Source organism: Peromyscus californicus, unplaced genomic scaffold (genome assembly GCF_007827085.1).
Source record: "Peromyscus californicus insignis strain IS unplaced genomic scaffold, ASM782708v3 Scaffold_9__1_contigs__length_137607984, whole genome shotgun sequence".
Taxonomy (NCBI): domain Eukaryota; kingdom Metazoa; phylum Chordata; class Mammalia; order Rodentia; family Cricetidae; genus Peromyscus; species Peromyscus californicus.
Genome location: NW_026294617.1, coordinates 73020815 through 73043411, shown reverse-complemented (window position 1 = coordinate 73043411; position 22597 = coordinate 73020815). Strand labels below are relative to the sequence as shown.

General features: G+C 48.8%; 3 protein-coding genes across 4 annotated transcripts; 2 read left to right on the top strand and 1 right to left on the bottom strand.

Moving 5' to 3' along the window:
- The first annotated feature begins 9791 nt into the window (after positions 1-9791).
- On the top strand, positions 9792-13353 carry Tnfaip8l2 (TNF alpha induced protein 8 like 2). 2 transcript variants are annotated; one of them, XM_052730648.1, is made up of 2 exons: positions 9792-10492; positions 12337-13353. In XM_052730648.1, exon 2 carries the CDS (start codon positions 12390-12392, stop codon positions 12942-12944), a length of 555 nt encoding a protein of 184 aa, XP_052586608.1. In that variant the 5' UTR covers positions 9792-10492; positions 12337-12389; the 3' UTR covers positions 12945-13353. The 2 variants fall into 2 exon arrangements, with proteins under 2 accessions (XP_052586608.1, XP_052586607.1); XM_052730647.1 differs by having other exon boundaries at positions 9795-10492; positions 12341-13352.
- A 37-nt stretch (positions 13354-13390) lies between these two features.
- Lysmd1 (LysM domain containing 1) lies at positions 13391-19399 on the bottom strand. Its single transcript, XM_052730646.1, has 3 exons — positions 18557-19399; positions 14916-15277; positions 13391-14539 (listed from the first exon to the last, which is right to left on the bottom strand). Exons 1-3 carry the CDS (start codon positions 18734-18736, stop codon positions 14401-14403), a joined length of 681 nt encoding a protein of 226 aa, XP_052586606.1. The 5' UTR covers positions 18737-19399; the 3' UTR covers positions 13391-14400.
- A 118-nt stretch (positions 19400-19517) lies between these two features.
- Positions 19518-22393, top strand: Scnm1 (sodium channel modifier 1). Its single transcript, XM_052730645.1, has 7 exons — positions 19518-19701; positions 20092-20162; positions 20417-20505; positions 20610-20704; positions 20809-20897; positions 21739-21933; positions 22205-22393. The coding sequence occupies exons 1-7, from the start codon at positions 19651-19653 to the stop codon at positions 22302-22304; spliced, it is 690 nt and encodes a 229-aa protein (XP_052586605.1). The 5' UTR covers positions 19518-19650; the 3' UTR covers positions 22305-22393.
- The last annotated feature ends 204 nt before the right edge of the window (positions 22394-22597 follow it).

Sequence of the window (22597 nt, the reverse complement as noted above, 5' to 3'; positions counted from 1 at the left end):
ATAACAACAACGACCACCAGGGTGTCACTCTGTCGTCCTGCTGGCCTGGAACTCATTACTTGTCACTGTGTAGCCGCGCTGATCTTCTAGTCACAGCAACCTCCCTAGGCCTCCAGAGTGCTCACATCTGTGAGCCACCACACCCCGCGGGACGGTGTCCTTTGTCTTCCTACCCCTAGCATTTAGCTATGATGTCTGGCAAGCAATAAGAAGAGGAATAAATAAACGCATCAAAGTCGAGAAGGAACGAGGCGGGGCGGGGTGGATTCCAAGCCGTTCACTGGCTCCAGCTTTGTCAGGCTGACTGATGAGAGAGACCGGTCCTCACCACGCTGAACCTCAGCTGGGCTAGGGACATGCCAGGGACGGCTGTCATGCTTAGCATAGGGTAAGGCCTGAGTTCAGTCTCTAGCCATGAGTTTACAGCCAGCCTGAGCTACATACAAACCAACAAACACCAAAGGATGGGCTCTACCTACTGTTCTTCTTGCTGTCTTCCTGAATCACTCAGGAGGCAGAGGCAGGCGGATCTCTGCAAGTTCGAGGCCAGCCTGGTCTACAGAGTAGGTTCAAGGACAGCCAGTGCTACATGGAGAAAACCCAGTCTTGAAAAACAAACAAACAAACAAACAAATAAAATAAAAACAAAAACATAAAGATTATCGTTTAATTTTGTTTTGTTTTTGAGACAGGATCTCACTATGAAGCCCCAGCTGGCCTTGAACTCTCCAAGTAGACCAGGGTGACCTTAAACTCACAGAAACCAACCTGCCTCTGTCTCTGGAGGGCTAGGATTAAAGGTATGTGCCACCACACCATGCTATCATTTAACCTTTAAAACTTCTTTGTATACATGTATGTGTGTGAACTAATTTAGTTTTTGAGAGGGTTTCACGCCATAGCCCAGGTTGATCCCTCTCAGTAATTCTCCTGCCTCAGTCTCCTGAATGCTGGCATTACAGGCATGAGTCACCGTGAATATCGAGATGTTAGGGATTATAGAAAATTGAACCACATACTTAGACTTTTGTTGTTGTTGTTCTTTGAAACAGGGGGTCGTGTAGTCCAGGCTGCCTGAAACACACTGTGTAGCTGAGACAGTTAATCTTCCTCTCTCTGCTCCAAAGCGCTGGCTGTAGAGGCATGCATCACCATGCTTGGTTAATTTACTCAAGGTAGCATAAAATCACCCAGGAGCACAGGAGGGACCCCAAAGCCTAGAATGTCTATAATTAATACCATTTGCTCGTCTCGCACACAGCCAAAAACACTAGTTTTCTTTTTTCTTTTTTTTTTTTCAAGACAGTTTGTCTATGGTCCTGGAACTCACTCTGTAGCCCAGGCTGGCCTTGAACTCAAAAGATCCACCTGCCTCTGCCTCCAGAGTGCTGGGATTAAAGACGTGCACCGCCGCCACCACCACCACGCCTCTAAACGTTATCGTTTAATTTTGTTTTGTTTTCAGTTGCTTCCATTTTAATTCTCCTAGTCTTTGCATGTTAACCCTCATTTTTTTTTACTTTTTTGTTTCTTTCTAAAATTAGTTTCATTTATTTGTTTATTCTATGAATTGAAGTGTTTTGAGTGCGTGCATATCTGTGTACCATGTACATTCCTGGTGCCCTCAGAGGCCAGAAGAGGGTGTAGCCGGCTCCCCTGGGACTGGAGTTACAGAGGATTGTGGGCTGCAGTGCTGGGAACCGAACCCCGTGGGAGAACCGCTGACCTGTCTCTCCAGTCCGTTCTGTTTCTGAAAGCTCCTCATTACTTTTTAAGTTTACTGCTAATTATGTGCTAGGTCAACTATTGCTAGGACTGGGTATACATTAAAAAAGGAGCTCAGATATAGAGGAACATTTGCCTAGCACACAGAGGCCCTGGGTAAATTTCCCGCAAGGTTAAAAAAAAAAATGGGGGTGGGGGTGGGGTCCTGGGGCAGAGTGGTGGTGGATCACACCAAAAACCTCAGCACTCAGGAGGCAGAGACAGAGATCACCGTAAGTTCAGAGCCAGCCAGCCAGCCTACACAGTGAGACATTGTCTAAAAAACAAAAAGCTAGGCATGGTGGTTTATGCCTTTAATCCCAGCACTCTGGAGGCAGAGGCAGGAGGATCTCTGTGAATTCAAGGCCAGCCTGGTCTTCAAAGCAAGTTCCAGGAAAAGGCACAAAGCTACACAGAGAAACCCTGTCTCAAAACAAAACAAACAAACAAACAAACAAACAAAACAACAAAAAAAAGAAAAGCAAAAACAAAAATCAGACCTTTCCCATAAGAACATTATCACGTGATATAACTATCATCTTGCTTTCATTTCTTCCTTATCATCTTGATTCTTTGTGTGTGTGTGCATGTGTGTGTGTGTGTTCATCTGTGTACAAGAGCATGCATGCATATACAGAGGTCAAAGATCAACCTGGGGTGTCATCTTCAAGTGTCAGCACACCCTCCCCCCCCACACCCCATTTTTTGACATAGGGTCTCACGCTGTAGTCCTGGTTGAACTTGAGACATAGACCAGACTAGCCTCAAATTCAAAGAGATCCACTTGCTTCTGCTGCCTAGTGCTGGGATCAAGGGTGTGCACCACCGCCACCACCACCGCCGCCGCCGCCGCCGCCGCCGCCGCCGCCGCCGCCGCCGCCGCCGCCGCCGCCGCCGCCGCCGCCGCCGCCGCCGCCGCCACTGCCACCACCACCACGCCTAGATCACTCTCATTTTCTAAGACAGGGTCTCTCAGTGTCCTGGAGCTAGCCAAGTGAGCAAGGCTGTCTGGCCAGTGAGCCACAGAGATCTCCTGTCTCTGCCACCCCAGTGCCGTGGGATTGAAGTGCAGCACACCAACTGGCTTTTTTTTTTTTTTTTTAATATGGGTTCTAGGAATTAAACTCAGTTTACCTGTCCAGCAGCTTACTAAGCAAGTTTACCAACAGCCCTTATCTCCTGATTCGTGTGTTCTGAACTTACTCTTTCAGGAGGTATTTGTGAGTAGCATAAGGCACAGATGTACTCACAGATTCACAGTCCGGTAGTTAATAAAGTTACACATTGCAATAGGGGAGGCATGGGGCTGGGGAGGTGGCTCCGTAGATAAAGAGCTTGCTGCACAGACTGAAGACGTGCATTTGAATTTGGCTCTCTCAAACCCACCAAAAGCCACATGTCATGGTGGTATGTGTGCTGAGGCAGGGGTGGGGAGTGTCAGGAGAATCCCAGGAGCTCTCTGGCTAGCAATTCTAGCCAAGAAGATGAACCCCAGCTTCAGTAGAAGATCCAGTCTCAAAAACAAGGCCGAGTGCGAGGAAGGAAGACACTCACATCAGCCTCTAGCCTCCACACTGACTGGCACACACACTCCAATGGGACGGTCTGTGCTGCTGGACAGCTATATAACAGTCTAAAGCAGCTTAGAGAACAAAGGATAGCCACACAAGGATAAGAATATTGGGGCTGGAGAGATGGCTCAGTGGTTAAGAGCACTGCCTGTTCTTCCAGAGGTCCTGAGTTCAACTCCCAGCAACCACATGGTGGCTCACAATCATCTCTAGTGGGATCTGATGCCCTCTTCTGGCATAAAGTTGTCCATGCAGATAAAGCACTCATATACATAAATAAATAATAGAAATCTTAAAAAGAATTGTGGCCTGCTGTGGTACACACCTGTAAGCTCATAACCCACTCAGAAGGCAGAGGCATGAGGGTCTACACAGAGTGCAGAGTTCAGGTACCCAGGGCTACCCAAAGCTTGTCTCAGAAACAACAGAAGATTTTTGAGCAGACCCCCTAAAGGACGAGTAGGAATGTATGGAGCAGGGGGGGAGTACAAGCTGGAAGTTGGAAAGAGAGTTCTAGGCAGAAGAGTAAACGTGAAGGTTTAGCGCAGAAGAAGAGGCAGCAGGAAGACCCCCACAGTATACTGACATGGCTAGAGCAGGGCAAGAAAGGACGAGCTGGGGGCTGGAGAGATGGCTAAGAGCACTGGCTGCTCTTCCAGAGGTCCTGAGTTCAATTCCCAGCAACCACATGGTGGCTCACAGCCATCTGTAGTGAGATCTGGTGCCCTCTTCTGGCCTGCAGACATACATGCAGGCAGAACACTGTATACATAATAAGTAAATATTAAAAAAATTACAGCTGACAATTTCTAAAGAAAGAAAGGACAAACTGTATGTGGTGGTGTGTGACCAAACTTTCCTGGGCAGACTCAATTCAATCGACTTTCCTGGGCAGACTCAATTCAATCGTCTTACTCACCTCAGATAGGAAGTCCACCAAAGTTCAACTTGGTGAACCATGAGTTTAATTGGAGCTATTTACAGGAATATGGGTGAGGGGGCACTTACAGGAGCAGAAATGACCCAAAGACAGCTGTATCACCAAAGCCCACCCCGGCATGGCTGACAGCTCCCAAAGCTGGGAACTTGGAGCGCACTGCACAGCCTGCGGGCCGCTCAGCAGGCTGGAGTGTCCTTTCCAGGTCCTCAGCTGGTCTGAACCTCTTCCAGGCAGCTCAGAGGTGGCTCTTCTGTGTCTGCTCTGCAGCTCAGCTTCCTTTTGTCGGAGAGGAACCCTTTTATGGCTTCTCTGGCAGGGAAGGTCCGTTTCAGGGACTTCCTGAAGCTGCTTTGAGTTCTGCTCAAGGTGCTTCATGCAGGATGGAAGGTTTGAGTCCTCAGAGGAAACTACGACACCACAGGTGGCAAGGCCGAAGGACTGAGTTCAAGGCCAAGCTGGGCCAGAAAGAGAGACCTGTCTCCAAGAATCAGAAACAAAAACAGAAGGCAAACGAGGGCCGTCCAGATGGCTCGGTGAGTAAGTGCTTGCAGTCAAGCCTGATGACTGGCATTAGATTCTCAGAATCCTCCCAGAGGTGGAAGGAGAGAAGTGACTCCACACAGCTGTCCTCTGACTTCCACATGCCAGCTGTGGTACATGTACAGCCAGAATCATACATCACGCACACAATAATAAATAATTTAAAAAAGCCAGGCGATGGCCGTGCACTCCTTTAATCCCAGCACTGGGGAGGCAGACAGGAGGATCTCTGTAAGTTCAAGGCTAGTCTGGAATACAGAGTAAGTTCCAGGACAGCCAAAGCTTCATAGAGAAACCCTGTCTCAGAAAATCAAATAATAATAATAATTGCAATTATTATTATTATTATTATTATTATTAATTTTAAAAAGAACAGACAAGTTGAGGCCACAGAGGTGAAAAGAGTTGGCAACTGAATCATGAGTTAAGAACTTTATCCTGGAGGGCAGGAAAGATGGCTCAGTGGTTAGGAACACTTGTTGCTTTTGCAGAGGACCTGAGTTTGGTTCCCAGCACTCAAGTCAGACATCTCACAGCTACCTGTAACGCCATCTCCAGGGGATATGATGTCTTCTTCTGACCTCCACAGGGCACTACACTTATGTGTACAGAGCTATACACAGATACACACAGATACATACTTAAAAATAAAATATAAAAAAATAACTTTTTACTGTATTTTCATTCTCCTTTTCTTTTTCCTCCATCAATACTGGGAGTGAGTATTCCTAAGGCTTGGAAATCACCAGGCAACTACTCACAGAGATCCGCCTGGCTCTGCCTCCCAAGTGCTGGGATTAAAGGCGTGCGCCACCACCGCCCGGCCAGGCTTTGTTTTTTACTTGAAAGAATCACTAAATTGCCTCCACAGCATTGAATTCATGATGCACTTCAGGCAGGCCTTGAACTTGCCATCCTCTGGCCTTCCATTTCTGAGAGTTGGGATTACAGGCTTGTGCCCCCGGGTCCAATGTATTCACCTTATTCTTATTTTCTACCTAGATTGTACATTCCTCATGAAAATAACAATATATACATGTAATTCCAACAATTGGGACAAGTTTGAAGCATTGGGCAGGAGAGTGGATTTGAAGCCTGCCTAGGTTACAGCTTTTGGGAGCTGCCTCAAAAGCATGAAGGAGATGGTCAGTCAGTGAAGTGCTTGCCACTAAATCACAAAGACCTGAGTGTGGATCCCCACACGAAAGCCAGGGATGGTGGTCTGCAACCTTAATGTCAGAGCTGGAGAGGCAGAGACAGGAAGGTTCTGGAATTTGTTCACCAGCCAGTCTGGATACTCAGTAAACTCCTGTTCAGAGAGACACCTCCTTTCCAAAACTAAGGTGGAGGGAGGGTCTGGAGATGGCTCAAACATTAAGAACACTTCCTCTGGGCTGGAGAGATGGCTCATCAGTTAAGAATACTGACTACAGGCTGACCGAGCAGCTGTGGAGCACGCCTTTAATCCCAGCACTCGGGAGGCAGAGCCAGGCAGATCCCTGTGAGTTTAAGACCAGCCTGGTCTACAGATTGAGATCCAGGACAGGCACCAAAACTACACAGAGAAACCCTGTCTCAAAAAACAAAACAAAACAAAACAAAAAGAATACTGACTACTCTTCCAGAGCACCCAGGTTCAAATCCCAGCACCCACATGGCAGTTACAACTGTCTGCAAATCCAAGATCTGACACCCTCACACACACATACATGCAGGCAAAACACCAATGCATATTTAAAAAGCAAAAACAAAAACCAAAAAACCTTCCTCCAAGCCAGGCAGTGATGGTAGCACATGACTTTAATCCCAGCAGTAGGGAGGCAGAGGCAGGTGGATCTCTGTGAGTTCAAGGCCAGCCAGGGCTACACAAAGAAACCCTGTCTCAAAAAACCAAAATAAATAAATAAATAAATAAATAAATAAATAAATAAATAAATAAATAAAATAAAATAAAATAAACTGGACCTGGAGAGATGCTCAGCTCCTAAGAACACTAACTGCTCTTCCAGAGGCCCTGGTTTGGTTCCCAGCACCTGTGAGACGGTGACTCATAACTCCTACTCCAGGGATCTTACGTTTGTTTTGACTTCCATGGGCTGTTACAGGGAATCCAACTCCTCTTGTGAGTGCCAAATGCACACACCCAGGCACATACACCCAAATTATAATTAAAATTTAGACAACAAACAAACAAACTACTATGGGGTGGGGGGGACTCCTCTCAGTAGCTCCCTTCATTTTCTCTTGGTAGATCCACATTCAATCTGCTGAAAATAAAAAAGGCAAAAAGTAACTGAAGAAGACAGCTGGCATTGTCCTCTGGCCTCCATGTGTACATATGTGCATATGCACACACACATGCATGCACACACGCACTCGTGTGCACACACACACACTCAGCCACACATACATACACAAAGCCAGGTATGGTGGCCAATGCCTATAATCCAGGTACTACACAGGCAGAGATGGGAGGATCCATTGTAGGTTCAAGACCAGCCTGGGCTACATAGTGCATTCCAGGCCAGTCATGGTTACATATCAAGAAAAAGAACAAAAACAAAAACACACAGGAGTATAGTGATAAATTAGAAGGCAGAGTCAATACAATTAGGAGTTCAAGGCCATCCTAATCTACATTTATGCTAAGCAACAAACTGGTCTAAACAACAAACAAGGGTTTGTCTTACCCCTTAAAAAGGAATTCTGGGGCTGGAGAGATGGCTCAGAGGTTAAGAGTACCCACTGCTCTTCCAGAGGTCCTGAGTTCAATTCCCAGCAACCACATGGTGGCTCACAATCCTCTATAATGAGATCTGTACCCTCTTCTGGTATGCAGGCAGAACACTGTATGAATAATAAATAAATCTAAAAAAAAAAAAAAAAAAAAGGAATTCTGAGGCTTAACTAAGGTCTTTACTAACAGCTAGCAAAGTACAGTCTACAAATGCTGGCTACTTACTCGCCTCTCATTTCATGCTCATGAATTCATTTGTGTGTGTGAATATATAATATATATTTAAATGTGTAAGATATTGTTATAGTATATATAATATTATATAATTTATTTTTTAATTTCATGTGTATGGTTGTTTTGTCTGCATGCATGTCTGTGTGTGCAGTGTCTGAAGAGGTCAGAAGAGGGCGTAGGCCCCTCTGGAACTGGAGTTACAGGTGGTTGTGAGCCACTACATAAGGGCCTAGATTCAAGCCTGGCTCCTCTGCAAGAGCCACAAGTGCTCTTGAGTGTTGAGGCATCCTTCCAGTTCCCCGTTTTGCTTTGAGATGGGGTCTCACAGTGTAGCCCAGGCTGGCCTGAAATCCAGAGATCTGCCTGCCTCTGCTTCCCTAGTGCTAGGATTAAAAGCATGAGTGACCACACCCAGTCTAAGATTTATTATTTATGTGTCTGTTTATCGGTGCACATGCTTGTGGGTGCCCCTGGAGGCAGGAGGAGGGTGTCGGATCCTCTGGAGTTACAGGCAGTTGTAACCAAACTTGAGTCCTCTAGAAGAGCAGCAGGTTCTTCAATCACTGTGCCGTCATCTCCTCAGCCTCTTTCCTCCAAATTCCCGTGTGTGTGTGTGTGTGTGTGTGTGTGTGTGTGTGTGTGTGTGTGTGTGTGTACCAGAGGTTAGTGTTGGATGTCTTCCTCTATCACCTCCACCTTATGTTTTGGAGACAGCTTTCTCACTGAATCTGAAGCTTGTCCACTTTGTGGACTGGCCGCCCAGCAAGCAGGAGACACCACTCACCGCCCCCACTCCCCATCTCTATGTCCTGCCCTGGTCTTACTGGTGTGTGCTCTGACTTGCCTGCTATTTTTTAGCTAAGTGCTATGGATCAAACTCAGGTGTTCACACGAATGGTAAATATCTTAAAGGCTAAGTCTCAAGTTCTGTAACTTTTAGTTAATTAAGAATAAAAAGTTGGGCTGGAGAGATGGCTCAGCGGTTAAGAGCACTGGCTGCTCTTCCAGAGGACCCCGGTTCAATTCCCAGCAACCACATGGCAACTCACAACTGTCTGTAACTTCAGTTCCAGGAGATCCCACACATTCATACCAATGCACATAAAATAAAATTAAATAAATATTTTTTTTAAAGATGTTTATTTATTTATTATGTATACAGAAGAGGGCGCCAGATCTCATTACAGATGGTTGTGAGCCACCATGTGGTTGCTGGGAATTGAACTCAGGACCTCTGGAAGAGCAGTCGGTGCTCTTAACCTCTGAGCCATCTCTCCAGCCCATAAATAATTTTTTAAAAAAAAAAATAAAAAGTTTTGGCCAGGGGGTGGGGGGTGGTACACACCTTTAGTCCCAGTACTCAGGAGCAGAGGCAGGCAGATCTCTGAGTTCGAGCCCAGGCTGGTCTACAGAGTGAGTTCCAGGGCAGCTAGGGCTACACAGAGAAACTCTGTCTTTAAAAACAAACAAACAAACAAACAAAAAACATTGAGATAGGTTCTCACTATCATTATGCAGCTCTGGCTGGCCTAGAACTTACTATGTAGACCAGGCTGGCCTTGAACTCACAGAGAACTGCCTTCCTTTGACTCCCTAGTGCTGGGCCCTATGGTGTGCGCCACCACACCCAGATGTGGTGCAATTTTTGGTTGATGGTTGATATGGGAGGGCCCAGCTCACTGTGAGCACCTGGGCTGGTGGCCCTGGGTGCTATAAGAAAACAGGCTGGTTGGGCAGTGATGGTGCATGCCCTTAATCCCAGCACTCAGCAGGCAGATGTTTCTACAGACAGGGTTTCTGTAGACCAGGCTAACCTGGAACTCAGAGATCCACCTGCCTTTGCCTCCTGAGTGCTGCTGGGATTAAAGGTGTGTGCATCCACTGCTCCACTGCTAGAATCTTTTTTTTTTTTTTTTAATAAAACAGAGTTTCTTTGAGTTACCTTGGCTGTCCTAGAACTGCCTCTGTAGACCAGGCTGGCCTCGAACTCACAGAGATCCACCTGCCTTTGCTTCCTGAGTGCTGGGATTAAAGGCCTGTACCCACTACTAGAATCTTAATAGCAAATACTTCTGCCTCGCTGGAGACGGCTCTCTTTCTTCAGGCCCTCTAAGGGCTCCTACGCTCTGGACTTGGTCCTCTAGTGTTTCAGTTCGATGCTGACACCTGCTGGTCACATATGGCTCAGCCGCCTTAACATTGGCACCTGCCTCCTGCCGGGACTGAAGGCCAGGGCAGTCCATGCCAGTCTTACCTGCCCAGGCCTGAAGATGCTCGAGAGAATGCTGTTCCACTGCAGCCCTCGATGGTCCTCAGCACTCCCTTCACCGACTCCCACCTTAAAAACCTGGACTCTGCATTGTTCTCAGTACCACAAGAATATTAGACAGCAGGAAAGAAGCGGCCATTCGGGTGGAGGGTGTGCAGTCGGTCCTTCCCGCCTCAGAGCTGGTGCTTCCTACGGAATTCCATTCCTTTTGACCTTTGTCTTATTTCTAGGTTGCTCTTGGGACACAGGCCTCCTTGGTGACAGTGGTGATGAACCGGAGGTTGAGAGTAGGTGGGCGGGGCTTGGGGTGGGGCTAGACCAAAGGGCCTCTTACTTAGGAGCTTCTCCATTCTGTTAGCTCTCAGGAACATCCAAGGCAAGACTGACACCCGGTGCCCAGCCCCAGCGCCCAGCACCCAGCGCCCAGCACCCAGCAGGTGAGAGACTGTCTGTGACAGAAGGACAGGTTTTTGGGTGACAGTGACAGGTATTCCCACCCATTTACCCTTACCTTTCTGCACTGTGAAGCTTTCACTTGTAGAAATCTTAGGGCCTCACAAGAACCAACCCTTTTAGTGGCTGGGGCAAGGCATATCTGAAAGAGAGACCTGGCTTGGGATGAGGGCTGAGTGTAGAGCTGAGGGATGGAGGTAGGCAATGGGGTGTGTCAGAGGTATCTTCGGACATGGAAGTACAGTGATGTAAAGTGAAAGCTTAGCCAGGCCAGAGGTTCATGGGGATGACATAGAGGCTAGAAACAGAAGGCAAGTGACAGAGAGACCTTGAGGGGGCCGGGGACCTAACTGGAGATGGCAACAGGGGCAATGGAGAGCCAGGAAGGCAGGACGGCTCATATGGAGCAATCAGACCCACTGGGGAGGACAGTCCGACCAAGCCCAGGGCAGGACAGTAACAAATCAGGGTTGCAGGTTCCTAGTAGAGTGATTCAGCTGGGGGAGAAAGCCCCCTGCTTCTCCCCCCTGTGCCTCTTCAGACTCCCATTTTCATTTGGGGGAGAGGGTGAGGCTGCTCCCCATTGCGGTCACAGCCACATCCTGCAGAGCAGGGGAGAGGGAAGTAAGACGCAAACAAGCAGAAGCACGGTGGAGGACCACGGCGAGAGAGCCCTGGACTTGGCCCAGGCTACACCACCAGAAGGGCCTCGGCCCAGACCCCACTGCGGCTGCCCAGCCTTCCCCAGCGGGCCTCGACCTCATTGGCACCACTCCTTGTTAGAAGGGGCTTTGGGAGGGATTATTTAACTGGCAGCCTAATATTTATTGTTCTATAATTTCTTTTGGTTATTTTAAATTATGTACATGTGTGTGTGTGGCTGTGGAGGCCGGAGGTGTTGGGTCCCCTGGGGGCTAGAGGTATAGGCGATGGTGAGTCGTCTGTGAGTGTATGAGTCAAGCCACCTCTCCAGCTCCTGGAAACCTGTTTTCATCATTTACTAGGACAAGTAGTTTAAGTTCTCTTAGCCTTGCTGGGCGGTGGTGGTGCACGCCTGTAATCCCAGCACTTGGGAGGCAGAGGCAGGCCTGCCGTACAGAGTGAGTTCCAGGACATCCAGGACTACACGGAGAAACCCCATCTCAAAAAGAAAAAAAGTTCTCTTAGCCTGGAGATTTCTCATTGTAAAATAGGACTATTGCCCTTACGGAGTTGGAAAACTGAGGCAGTTCATATCAAGCACTTGCACACAATAGGTCTCTGGAAATGCCAAGTGCTTTTTCTTTGGTTTTTTGAGTCAGGGTGTCATTGTTTAACAGCTCTCGCTGGCCTTGAACTCACAGAGATCCACCTGCCTCTGCCTCCCAGGTGCTGGGACTAAAGCCACCACAGCCCGGCACCAAGTGTTCTTATTGGGAATCTGGAGACCCAGATATGTCCCACTTCTTTTCAGGCTCTCTGGTACCCCAGCTGACATGGGTTTTTGATCTCAAGCCTGGAAACACGAGGGTAATGCCTATGTTTCCATGGATGCAGGATATACAGTTAGTGTCCAAAACTGGTATCTGTTCGAATTCCCTGCCAAATGGGCACTAGGCCCTCCATCGGTGGCAGCAGTTCCTGCTCTTAGACTCCAGTTATGCCCACACTCCTCCAGTCACGGCTCTCCCTGCTCCTCTGTGCCGTTTTGGAGACGCACACGTCTTAGTTTACAGCAGTAAAGGAAAAAGCAGAAGCAGGGCTTACAGGATGGAGGGGCCCAGGGCAGAGGGAGGACAAAGCAGCCAGGCAATGAAAATGGGAAAAGCCATTTCTCTCTTTCTCCGAGGAAGCCTTCGGCCTCTTCTAGTCACTGAACACACACCCACCTCCCCAAGCACCATGGAGTCCTTCAGCTCAAAGAGTCTGGCACTACAAGCCGAGAAGAAGCTACTGAGTAAAATGGCTGGTCGGTCCGTGGCTCATCTCTTTATCGACGAGACCAGCAGTGAGGTGCTGGATGAGCTTTACCGTGTGTCCAAAGAGTACACGCACAGCCGGCCCAAGGCACAACGGGTGATCAAAGACTTGATCAAGGTGGCCGTCAAGGTGGCCGTGCTGCACCGCAGCGGCTGCTTTAGTCCCGGGGAGCTGGCTCTGGCTACACGCTTTCGCCAGAAGCTGCGGCAGGGCGCCATGACGGCACTCAGCTTCGGTGAGGTGGACTTCACCTTCGAGGCTGCTGTGCTAGCAGGCCTGCTCACCGAGTGCCGGGACATTCTCTTGGAGCTGGTGGAGCACCACCTCACCCCCAAGTCACATGACCGCATCAGACACGTGTTTGATCACTACTCTGACCCTGACCTGCTCGCTGCCCTCTATGGGCCTGACTTCACTCAGCACCTTGGCAAGATTTGTGATGGGCTCCGGAAGCTGCTGGATGAAGGGAAGCTCTGACGCCCTCGAGCCCAGCACACTGGACTTTGGCAAAATGACTGACTGGGCTTTCTAACCCTGCACAAATGCTTCTCAATCCCCTGGCTTCATTCTCTCCCAAGAGTGACGTTGACACGAGGTCACCCCCACCCCCAAACAGCTGGCGGAGAAAAAGCATGCTGAGCTGAGTGAGGCGGCTCTCCCATCCAGTGCCAGCAAAGGAAACAGCTGATTGAGGAAGATGAAGTGAAACTCGGGTCTGCTGCTCCCAGGAGAACTGCCCGAAAAGGGATCCTCCTCCTCCACAAACCCAAGGAAGGGGGCACTGGAGGCCAGCAGCAGGAAGGTGGCCATCGGAAGCCTCCTAGGTCTCCTAGAGCTGGACACATACCGGAGGCTGTGCTCCAGAGTTTCTAGAAGGGGCCGGGGGAGGGGAGACACAGGGGAAATAAAACCACTAAAACATGTACAGGGCTTACTGTTTAATCTCTCCAGCTCCGTACTCAGGTTTGACATAGAGGAGGGGTCGAGAAACACTCATCTCGCCGTTCCCTATTCCTGAATGGGAGCCAGGCAGACTCCAGGAGCACTGAGCTGCCATGCCTACTTCTTCAGCTTAAGGAACAAAAGACAAACTGTACTGCAGATCAGGGCTACAGGTCACAGATAAACACGAAGTGAGGACAAGGCATAGGCAGGCTGGGGCTGTGTTCCGTACCTGCCTCCTCTGAACCCCAAGGCATCCTCTTCCACCCCCTAGTCCTACCATGGGCCAAGCAGAGGAGCAGGAAGAAGAGGGAAGTGGTGGACTGGAGAGCTCAGTCAGTACCCTACCCCACCGCTGTTCTCAGAGCCGAGAGTTGGACAGAGTTACGAGGAATCTCGCAGGTATGACCAGCTCCTTTCCTTCACCTTGAGTGAGGAAAGGACTCAGCGCTGCCCACGATTCTGTGGTGACTTTCACTGGCTCTCTTGGCCTCAGTAACATGCTCGACTAGGGAGATGGGAAAGGTAAGCAGCCAGCCAGCCCCCCTCACTGCTCTGGGCTTCCCTTTCTTCAGTGATACAGAAATCACATTTTTTCAGTTAAGAGGAGAAAGGAGTTAGATATAGCAAATAAATATTACTTCAATATAGCACCAAATAAATTAGGGAACATCATTAGAGATGGGGGTGGGAGTTCTCTGCTTCCCTGCCCTAACCCAGGAAATGGTGAAAGGGACAGCCAGGATATAAAACAGCTTTGAATCTAAAGGAGAACTCTAGATTCAACCCAAGAACTGGGAAAAGTTATGTTCCCATCCCCTACTCTTGCCAAAAGTGTCCCCAGCTGAGGAAATCTTGACAGAGAGGCTGGGCAAGATGGCTGGAGAGGAGTGAGGCAGGCTGGGAAGCTCTGCTTTTGAGCCTCACCTCAGACTCCTCTCCCACTCAGCTCTTTCTTCAACATCACGTTCTCTCATCAGTTCTGGAGACATCAGAGTTTGAAGATTTCATCTTCCTGATCCCGCAATGTCTGGGTCCGAGAGGTCCGGGTCAGTGGCACAGGACCAAGGACTGCTCGCTGCTGCATTCTAGGGGAGCTGAGGTGGAGACCCACACCCTCCTCAAGTACCCTGCAGGTGAGGGAAGGAAGAAAGAGCAACAGATTGAGGCAAGAGCCTGAGAAAGGACCAAATGAAAAGGTGTAGGGCAGCTGCCTTCCTTTGTTTCCTGAGGTGGATGGAGTCTCAATATCTTCTGGAAAACTACTTGTCTTAACACTGCTGCATAGTTCCCACATTAGAGAGACCTGTGAGAACAGAGAACCCACAGAACCTATTTTCCCACCGCCTCACCCCATTCCAGCTGCCACCGGCTCTGCTCACGGTCTTGGGAACCATTTGGGGGAAAAGCTATCCTCTGGCTTTTCGGGCACTTTGGTTACTTATCAGTTTGTGATTGCTAAAAGAAAAGGGTCTACGCAAGGACTTAGAAGAGCTGCAGACTCACCCACTTTCCCCCTTCCTCAGCTTCTGGGCAGCAGCCTTCTTTGACAGGCTGATCTGTGAGTCGAGCTTCTTAAGGAAATCAGAGGCAGAAAGGTCATGGACGGGTGTGGAGGTTTCCTGGTGAGGCGGGAGGGTTTCGCCATTGGCCCGGCCTGGACCTGACTCTTGACTCCTCCTCCTCACTGAATGTGAGCCAACATCATCCTTACTTGGTTGTCCCTCTTCCTCTCCGTCATTTTCCTCCTCAGAATCCAAACCATTAAATAGGTCTCTGGGCTCTGTCAGGATGGGGATGTAGAGAGTTTTCTTCAGGAAGATGGAGTCGTTAGTATAAAGGCGGTTTGTACGCTTAATCTGCTCCATCTTAAAAAAAAAAATCACCCCAAATTAATGACTGGCAGTAAACTCTACCAATCTTATACAGCATCGAAAGCTTTTTGTCTTCTTTTTTTACTGTGTAGGGCAGGCTAATCAAAACAAGCCCGGCTTAGTATCTCAGACTTTTCTTACTGGTGTGTGTGGTGGTGACATGTGCACTTGAGTGGAGCCCAGAGGCAGCTGGTTACCAGCTGGTTACCAGCTGAGCGCCTTCCTAGGCCACCACCTCAAACTTCGAAAGTAACTGTACAACTGTATTGACTTCATAACAAACTAGCTAAACTACACAGGGCTGATGTTAATCTCATTTCATAGTTTTTACAGTTTTTCATATTTTCTAGTTTTAGGACACCTTCACATTTAAAAAAAATTATTGAGGCAAAAAACAAAAGGAAAAACAACCTACAACACTTTCATTTATTTAAAAGCTACCAAGCATAAGCATATAATCCCAGCTCTCTGGAGGGAGAGGCAGGAAGACCTTGAGTTCAAGGTCATTTTTGGTTACATGAGTTTGAGGCTAGCTTGGGTTCCCTGAGACTTTGTCTCAAACAAAACAAAACAGGTTAGTAGTATTTAAAGTCTTAGTAATGAAAGCTGAGGGCCTGGAGAGATGGTTAAGAGCACCTGGTGCTCTTGCAAAAGAGGGTTCAGTTCCCAGCAACCGCATAGTGGTTCACAACCATCTGTAATTCTAGTTCTCGGTTCCTGACTTCCATGGGCACTAGGCACCCCCACAGCACACAGATATGCATGCAAGCAAGACACTAAAAATAATTTTTAAATAAAATAATAAAGCTGAGCTAGGTATAGTAGTGTACACCCCCCCACCTCCCGGTTTTTTGGGGACAGGGTTTCTCTGTGTAGCCCTGGCTGTCCTAGAACTTGCTGTATAGACCAGGCTGGCCTTGAACTCAGAGATCCCCCTGCCTCTGCCTCCTTAGTGCTGAGATCAAAGGCGTGCACCACCACCACCCAGTGATAGGGCACATCTTTAATCTCAGCACTTGGAAAGAAGAGGCAGGTGGATTTCTGAGTGTGAAGCCAAGCAAGCTACATTGTGAGACCCCGGTTAATAATAAAATAAATAAATCTGGGTGGGTTATAGTTGTAGCTCCATGGTACAGTGCTTGCCTAGCATGTACAAAGCCCGAGGTTGGCTCCCCAGCAGATCTCCAACAATTAATTAATAAATAAATGAAAATCTCACATGTGACCTCACATTCTTGTCCACTAACACCACACTCACTATTTCTCATCTGGGTTAATCATTCAGTCTAACTGCTCTTCCTCCTTGATGCCCACATATCTTTCTCTTGAAATCTAGAAAAATAAATCTGATTAACCCTCTAGCTGGCTGAGCAACTTCCTAAGGCTCATCATTGCAAATGGGGATTCAAGGACTCTCTCTATTGAGCCCCCACAGGACGTGTCTAGCCTTGTCTCCCTTCTGCACTCTACACTGAACTACCCTTCAACTCACCAGCCTCCTCACTCTTGTTATATTGAACCTGGTCTGAAACTCTGAACCCCTCTGCCCAGGCATGCTGGCTTGGCTTGGCTTTCAGACATTTTTTCCCCCTTCGAGACAGAGTTTCTCTTTTTTTTTTTTCCTTTTTTTTTCGAGACAGGGTTTCTCTGTGTAGCTTTGCGCCTTTCCTGGAACTCACTCTGTAGCCCAGGCTGGCCTCGAACTCACAGAGATCCGCCTGGCTCTGCCTCCCGAGTGCTGGGATTAAAGGCGTGCGCCACCACCGCCCGGCTCAGAGTTTCTCTATGTCCAGAGTTTCTCTATGTCCAGAAACGTACTCTGTAGACCAGGCTGGCCTCGAACTCACAGAGATCCACCTACCTCTGCCTCCCGTGCTGGGATTAAAGGCGTATGCCACCATGCCAGGCAGCTTTCAGACATCTTTTAAACTTCCATGTAATTGAGACTATGCCAGAATTTAGAGACAGAAAATTGAAAGGAAACTATTTCTACTCTTAAAGAGCTTGTGGACTGCTGGAAGACAAGGAGATAAACGTCTGGGTTAAACAGCTTTGTAGGGGCTGGAGAGATGGCTCAGTGGTTAAGAGCACTGACTGCTGGCTGTTCTTCCAGAGGTCCTGAGTTCAATTCTCAGCAACCACATGGAGGCTCACAACCATTTGCCCTCTTCTATTATGCAGACAGAACACTGTATACATAATAAATAAATAAATTTAAAAAAAAACAAACAAAAAACAGATTTGTAGAAGGGAACACAGAGAATAGTTCCTAAGTCTTCAAGGCCCACAGTGATGGTGCTGTGCTCATACTCCTCAACTCAGCTCTCTCTCATAATACAAGAATATTGTAAGTTCCAGACCAGCTTAGGCTACACAGTGACATACTGACCAGAAAATCCATCCTCCCCCTCCCCTCAAAAAGCCATCAGCTACCCGACTCTGCTTCCAAAGAGAAATGAATAGTTCCTGATTTCCTACCCCTTGTGGATATCCTTCACATAGCCACTGTTTCCTCTCCATTTCTCAGGAGAACCTCAATTACTCTAGCACACCAATAGACATTTACGCTTTAGCTCCAGGAAGGGTTACTGTAATGCTTTAAGTACAGCAAGAGTGGAAATTTGTCTAGAGTCAACATCTGTTTGTTTGTGGTAAATGAGGATTTAGAGGGGAAGGCTACAACTTTAATTTTTATGCCCATCAAACTTCTCCTAGGTGTGGCCAGAAAGACTTGATGTATGTAGAGGGTACTTGTTTTGTGCCTTTGGAAAGAAAGCCCAGCCCTAGAGCAGAAATAAGAACTAGAAACAGACACTTTAGGAACTCTACTAACTCAGCTCTTCCTGACTTGTTGCTGTAAATGTTTCGCCTCTCTCAATTGTTTTCTGTGTGGCTAATAGTAGGGGCTTTGGAGTCAGACAGGCCTATCTGAAACCGTACTCTGATACTCAAGTTATTTGACCTTGATCAAAGTGGTTATCAGTCGTAGGTCTCAAATTGATAGGGACACAAGGTCCAAATAGGTTAATGGCTATAAGCCCTCCTCCCTCGTCCAACCCGGTCCACAGGAGTCGCTCCTCCCACTGGGAGAGTAGGGCAGATGTGTCCCAATTCGATAGTGTACACTGAGACATGAAAACAACATAAGAAAGAGAAGCAGACCACAATAAATTAATATAATGTCAGGGAAGGCTGCTTAGCGGGCCACCCACTTTCTCCTGGGGACTAAATCTCTCCTAATGGTCATCACACCCCAATCCTTGGAAGACTCACCGTCACCCCGTATCTGAGTGCTAGACCAGCCAGGGTGTCTCCAGGCTCCAGCTGATGCTCCAGGCGTCTTTCCCTCACTGGGGAGCAGGATGATTGTACCAGGCTTCCATAAGAACGAGTACGGCTCCCATGCAGCAGCCCTGACCCCCCGAGTGGAGGCTGTCTAGAGGGAGAAGCCATCTCCTCAGGATGCCAAGATCGAGGGTCACCAACTGTGGAAAGCCCGGCTAAGTGACCAACAGTGAGGGCCGAACTCAAGGAACAGAGAGGTACTCCGGGAATTCCTTTTCACGTCTCTCTTCAGTCTCCCCGCTCTCGAGAGACTACATCAGTCCTCCTCCTCTTGCTGCTGCGTACCGAGCTGGGGGTCACAGCCCGTACCCTAAGACGGCTGCCAAGCTGGTTACATTTCTCCTCCCTCAAGCCCCTTCCCCATAAATATCTTCCCTGAGTTGTCAGTCGCTGACCTCTTCGACTTTCGACGCCCCCTCCCCAACTCCTCGCAAGCCTGATCTCTGACCTTTGAACCCTAGACACCCTCATCAACACTCTCCCCTCAGTATGTCCCCACCTCCAGCAGCCGGGACGCCAGGAGCCCCCACATCCTCTCTGCTCCAAATCAGGCCCACCCTAGGTCGGCAGTGGCTGTGGACACTGAGAGTTTGCAGTATACAGTCCACTGAGATCCCCGATGCCTCGCTCCCGTCAGAAGGGCCCCACCCTGAGACTCCGATTCCACAAACAGGTTCTTGGTCTCCAAACACCTGGATTCTTCGAGATTAGAGGGCCTGTATTCAGGTGAGCGGTAAGCTCTTTGAAAAATAAATAAAAAAAAAAAAAAAACTAAAAGACTTCATTTCCCAAGAGGCACAGCGCCCTCAGGGCGTCATAGGAAATGCAGGCCCCCTCAGGGCGCTGGAGGCGGGTCTTCCGGCTCGCGCGGTGCATGCGTGGAAACGCATCCCCGGAAGTACAGACTCAACCGGAAAAGGACCGGAAGCAGGGAAGGCGATAACCTACTCTTCCTACGGTGGCCTGAAGGAGAGGCGAAGTCGGCGTAGGAGAATTTCTCTTTTCTGGGAGTCACAGTCGCGATGTCTTTCAAGAGGGAAGGGGACGACTGGAGTCAGCTCAATGTGCTCAAAGTAAGCCCTCGTAAGAATCTGCCCACGGGCAGTGGTGGCGCACACCTTTAATCCCGGCACTTGGGAGGCAGAAGCAGGTGGATCTCTGCGAGTTCGAGGCTCGAGGCCAGCCTGGTCTACACAGCTAGTTCTATGACAGCCAAGGCTACACAAAGAAACCCTGTCTCGAAAAACAAGACACACAGACACACACACAGAGAGAGACACAGAGAGAGAGAGAGAGAGAGAGAGAGAGAGAGAGAGAGCGCCTGATGGGGTTTAGGGTACCACAACTGAGTGATGCCTCCTCCTTCTACCCTATGATCTGCATGGCTCCGTTCCATTTGACTCTTTATCCCTATCATTTTCATCCGTCCCACTTATTCGTTTCTCCTATCCTGCTCTCTGCAGAAACGAAGAGTCGGAGACTTGCTGGCCAGTTACATCCCAGAAGATGAGGCGCTGATGCTGCGGGATGGACGGTGAGAGCGAGGAGTGATCAAGCCTGGGGATTTGCGATCAGAGGCTCAACCAGCTTTTGTTACTGCGGAGATCTGGAGTTTAATAGGATTCTTTGGTGGGAAGTGAAGATTGGGAGAGGTAGAGATCGGAAAGCCTGGGAGTTGGCCGAGTGCTTTGACAGGGATAGCCCCTACTCTAGCAGGAACGCCTGGACCTCCCGCTTTCCCAGCACACATGGGTTTATCATTCCTTTCCCTTCTTCTCTTTCCCCTAGCTTTGCCTGTGCCATCTGCCCCCATCGGCCAGTACTGGACACCCTGGCCATGCTGACCGCCCACCGTGCAGGCAAGAAGCATCTGTCCAGTAAGTAGAGGAGAAGTGGGGGAAGGATGATAGAGAACAAACTCTCGACGTCTTGGCGAGCCACCTGGGGTTGTGCTTTGCATTCCCTTTGCTTTTCTTCTCAGGTCTGAAGCTTTTCTATGGCAAAAAGCAGGCAGGCAAGGAAACAGAGCACAGTCCAAGACAGCAGAGTGAGTTGAAGACCGCGGGCGGAGCGGAGGTGAGAGAGCGGCCAGCTGTTGTTCAGGCCGGGCTGCATGCAGCAGCGTGGGAGGGACCTTCGCTCCCGACAGCCCTGACTGTGTCTCTTCTCTCCATTCTCAGGCTCCTTTGCTCACCCAGACTCGATTAATCACACAGAGTGCTCTGCACAGGGCTCCCCACTATAACAGCTGCTGCCGGAGGAAGCGCAGGTCTGTGGGCTAGGAAAGCCAGAAGTGGAAAAGGGTAGAAGGGAATAGATGGCGCTAAAGTTCTTGCTCCCCAATTGTGTTCTGAGAAATATCAATCTTGTGGAGATGTTGTCTAAAGAAATGATAGTTTGTGATTTTAAAATAAATTTTAGGAAGTGGAGACGAGTATCACTGAGCCGGGCGGTGGTGGCGCACGCCTTTAATCCCAGCACTCGGGAGGCAGAGGCAGGCGGATCTCTGTGAGTTCAAGGCCAGCCTGGGCTACAGAACGAGTTCCAGGCTGGCTAGACTACAGAGGAAAAAAAAGTAGTAACATTAGCTGGGCATGGTGATACACTTTTTTCTTTGTTTCTTATTGAGAGGGGATCACTTTGTAGCCCTGGCTGTCTTGGAACCCTGCTATTGAGACCAGGGTGGCCTCGAACTCACAGAGATCTGTCTGCCTCTGCCCCTCAAGTGGTGATATTAAAGGTGTGTACTGCCATACCTGGCTATGGACAATCTTGAGACAAAAACTCAGGAATTTGAATTCCTCATTCCAAAATCTTTCATATGTAGAATATTTAAGATCTTATGGAACTCAAGCTGGGTGTAGAACTCAGGAGGCGGAGGCAGGTGAATCTCTGTAAGTTTGAGAACAGCCTTTTCTACAGAGGTCAGCCATGAGTACATAGTGAGACCATGTCCCCATCTCTTAAAAAAAAGAAAGAAAAAAGAAAAAAGAATTTTTTTTTCTTCAGGAACTCAGTTTAGGAAACACTGCTCTTGGGGTTTGGGAGGCACTGGGTAGCTGCTGCTCTCCTTTACTGCATTTGACAGGCTTGGGTTCTTTTCCGCCCAGACCAGAAGGCCCCGCCCCCTCCGTCTCCAGTTCTCCTTTGCCAGCCCCAGAGGTTGGACTCCAGAGCGCAAAGATCAGTCAGGAACCTGAGCCTAGGGCAGGATCACATGCCAAAGAGTCATCAGCTCCCCTGGCCTCTGCACCCATGAGCCCCACAAAACGACGAGTCCTGAATCATTACCTTACCCTCCGAAGGTCAGTCTGCTGATCACGGTCCTCTGGTTGATTCATTTTTCCCTGACTTGCCTTTTCTCAAACCAATCCAATTGCTTTTCTCTTATCGCCAGGAAGTCTTATTATTACATTTATTTATTTATGTAGGGACACGCTACAGAGGTAGTCAGAGGGTAACTTACAGGGGTTGGTCCTTTGTTTTTACCCTGTGGGTCCCGGGGATGGAACTCAGCACCCTGAACCTTTTTCATAAAACTTCTCTGACCAATTGTCTTTTCTCTGATGTTTCCAGCTCTGGATGGGTCCCAGATGGACAAGGTCGATGGATAAAGGATGAAAATGTTGAGTTTGACTCTGATGAGGAAGAACCCCCTGACCTCCCCTTGGACTAATGACCCCTCTCCCCATTTGTTCCACAAATAAACTACAGTGGGGCCTGGGATCCTAATGATCCTCGACTCAGGTTCCTTGTCCAACCTTAGGATTTCAAATCTGTTCGTCCTCGGCCTGGCCACTCCTTCCCTGCAGTGTACATGGCTCCCCATACTTCTGACCCCTCCCCCACTTTCTACCAAAGCCTTGCCAAGCGTCAGCTGCGTTCAGCCCGGTGCCCTATTAATAAGTCTGTCAGAAAGAGGTCTCTGCCCTTCATGTAGTCCGACTCCTTCCCCACCTCCACGCTAAG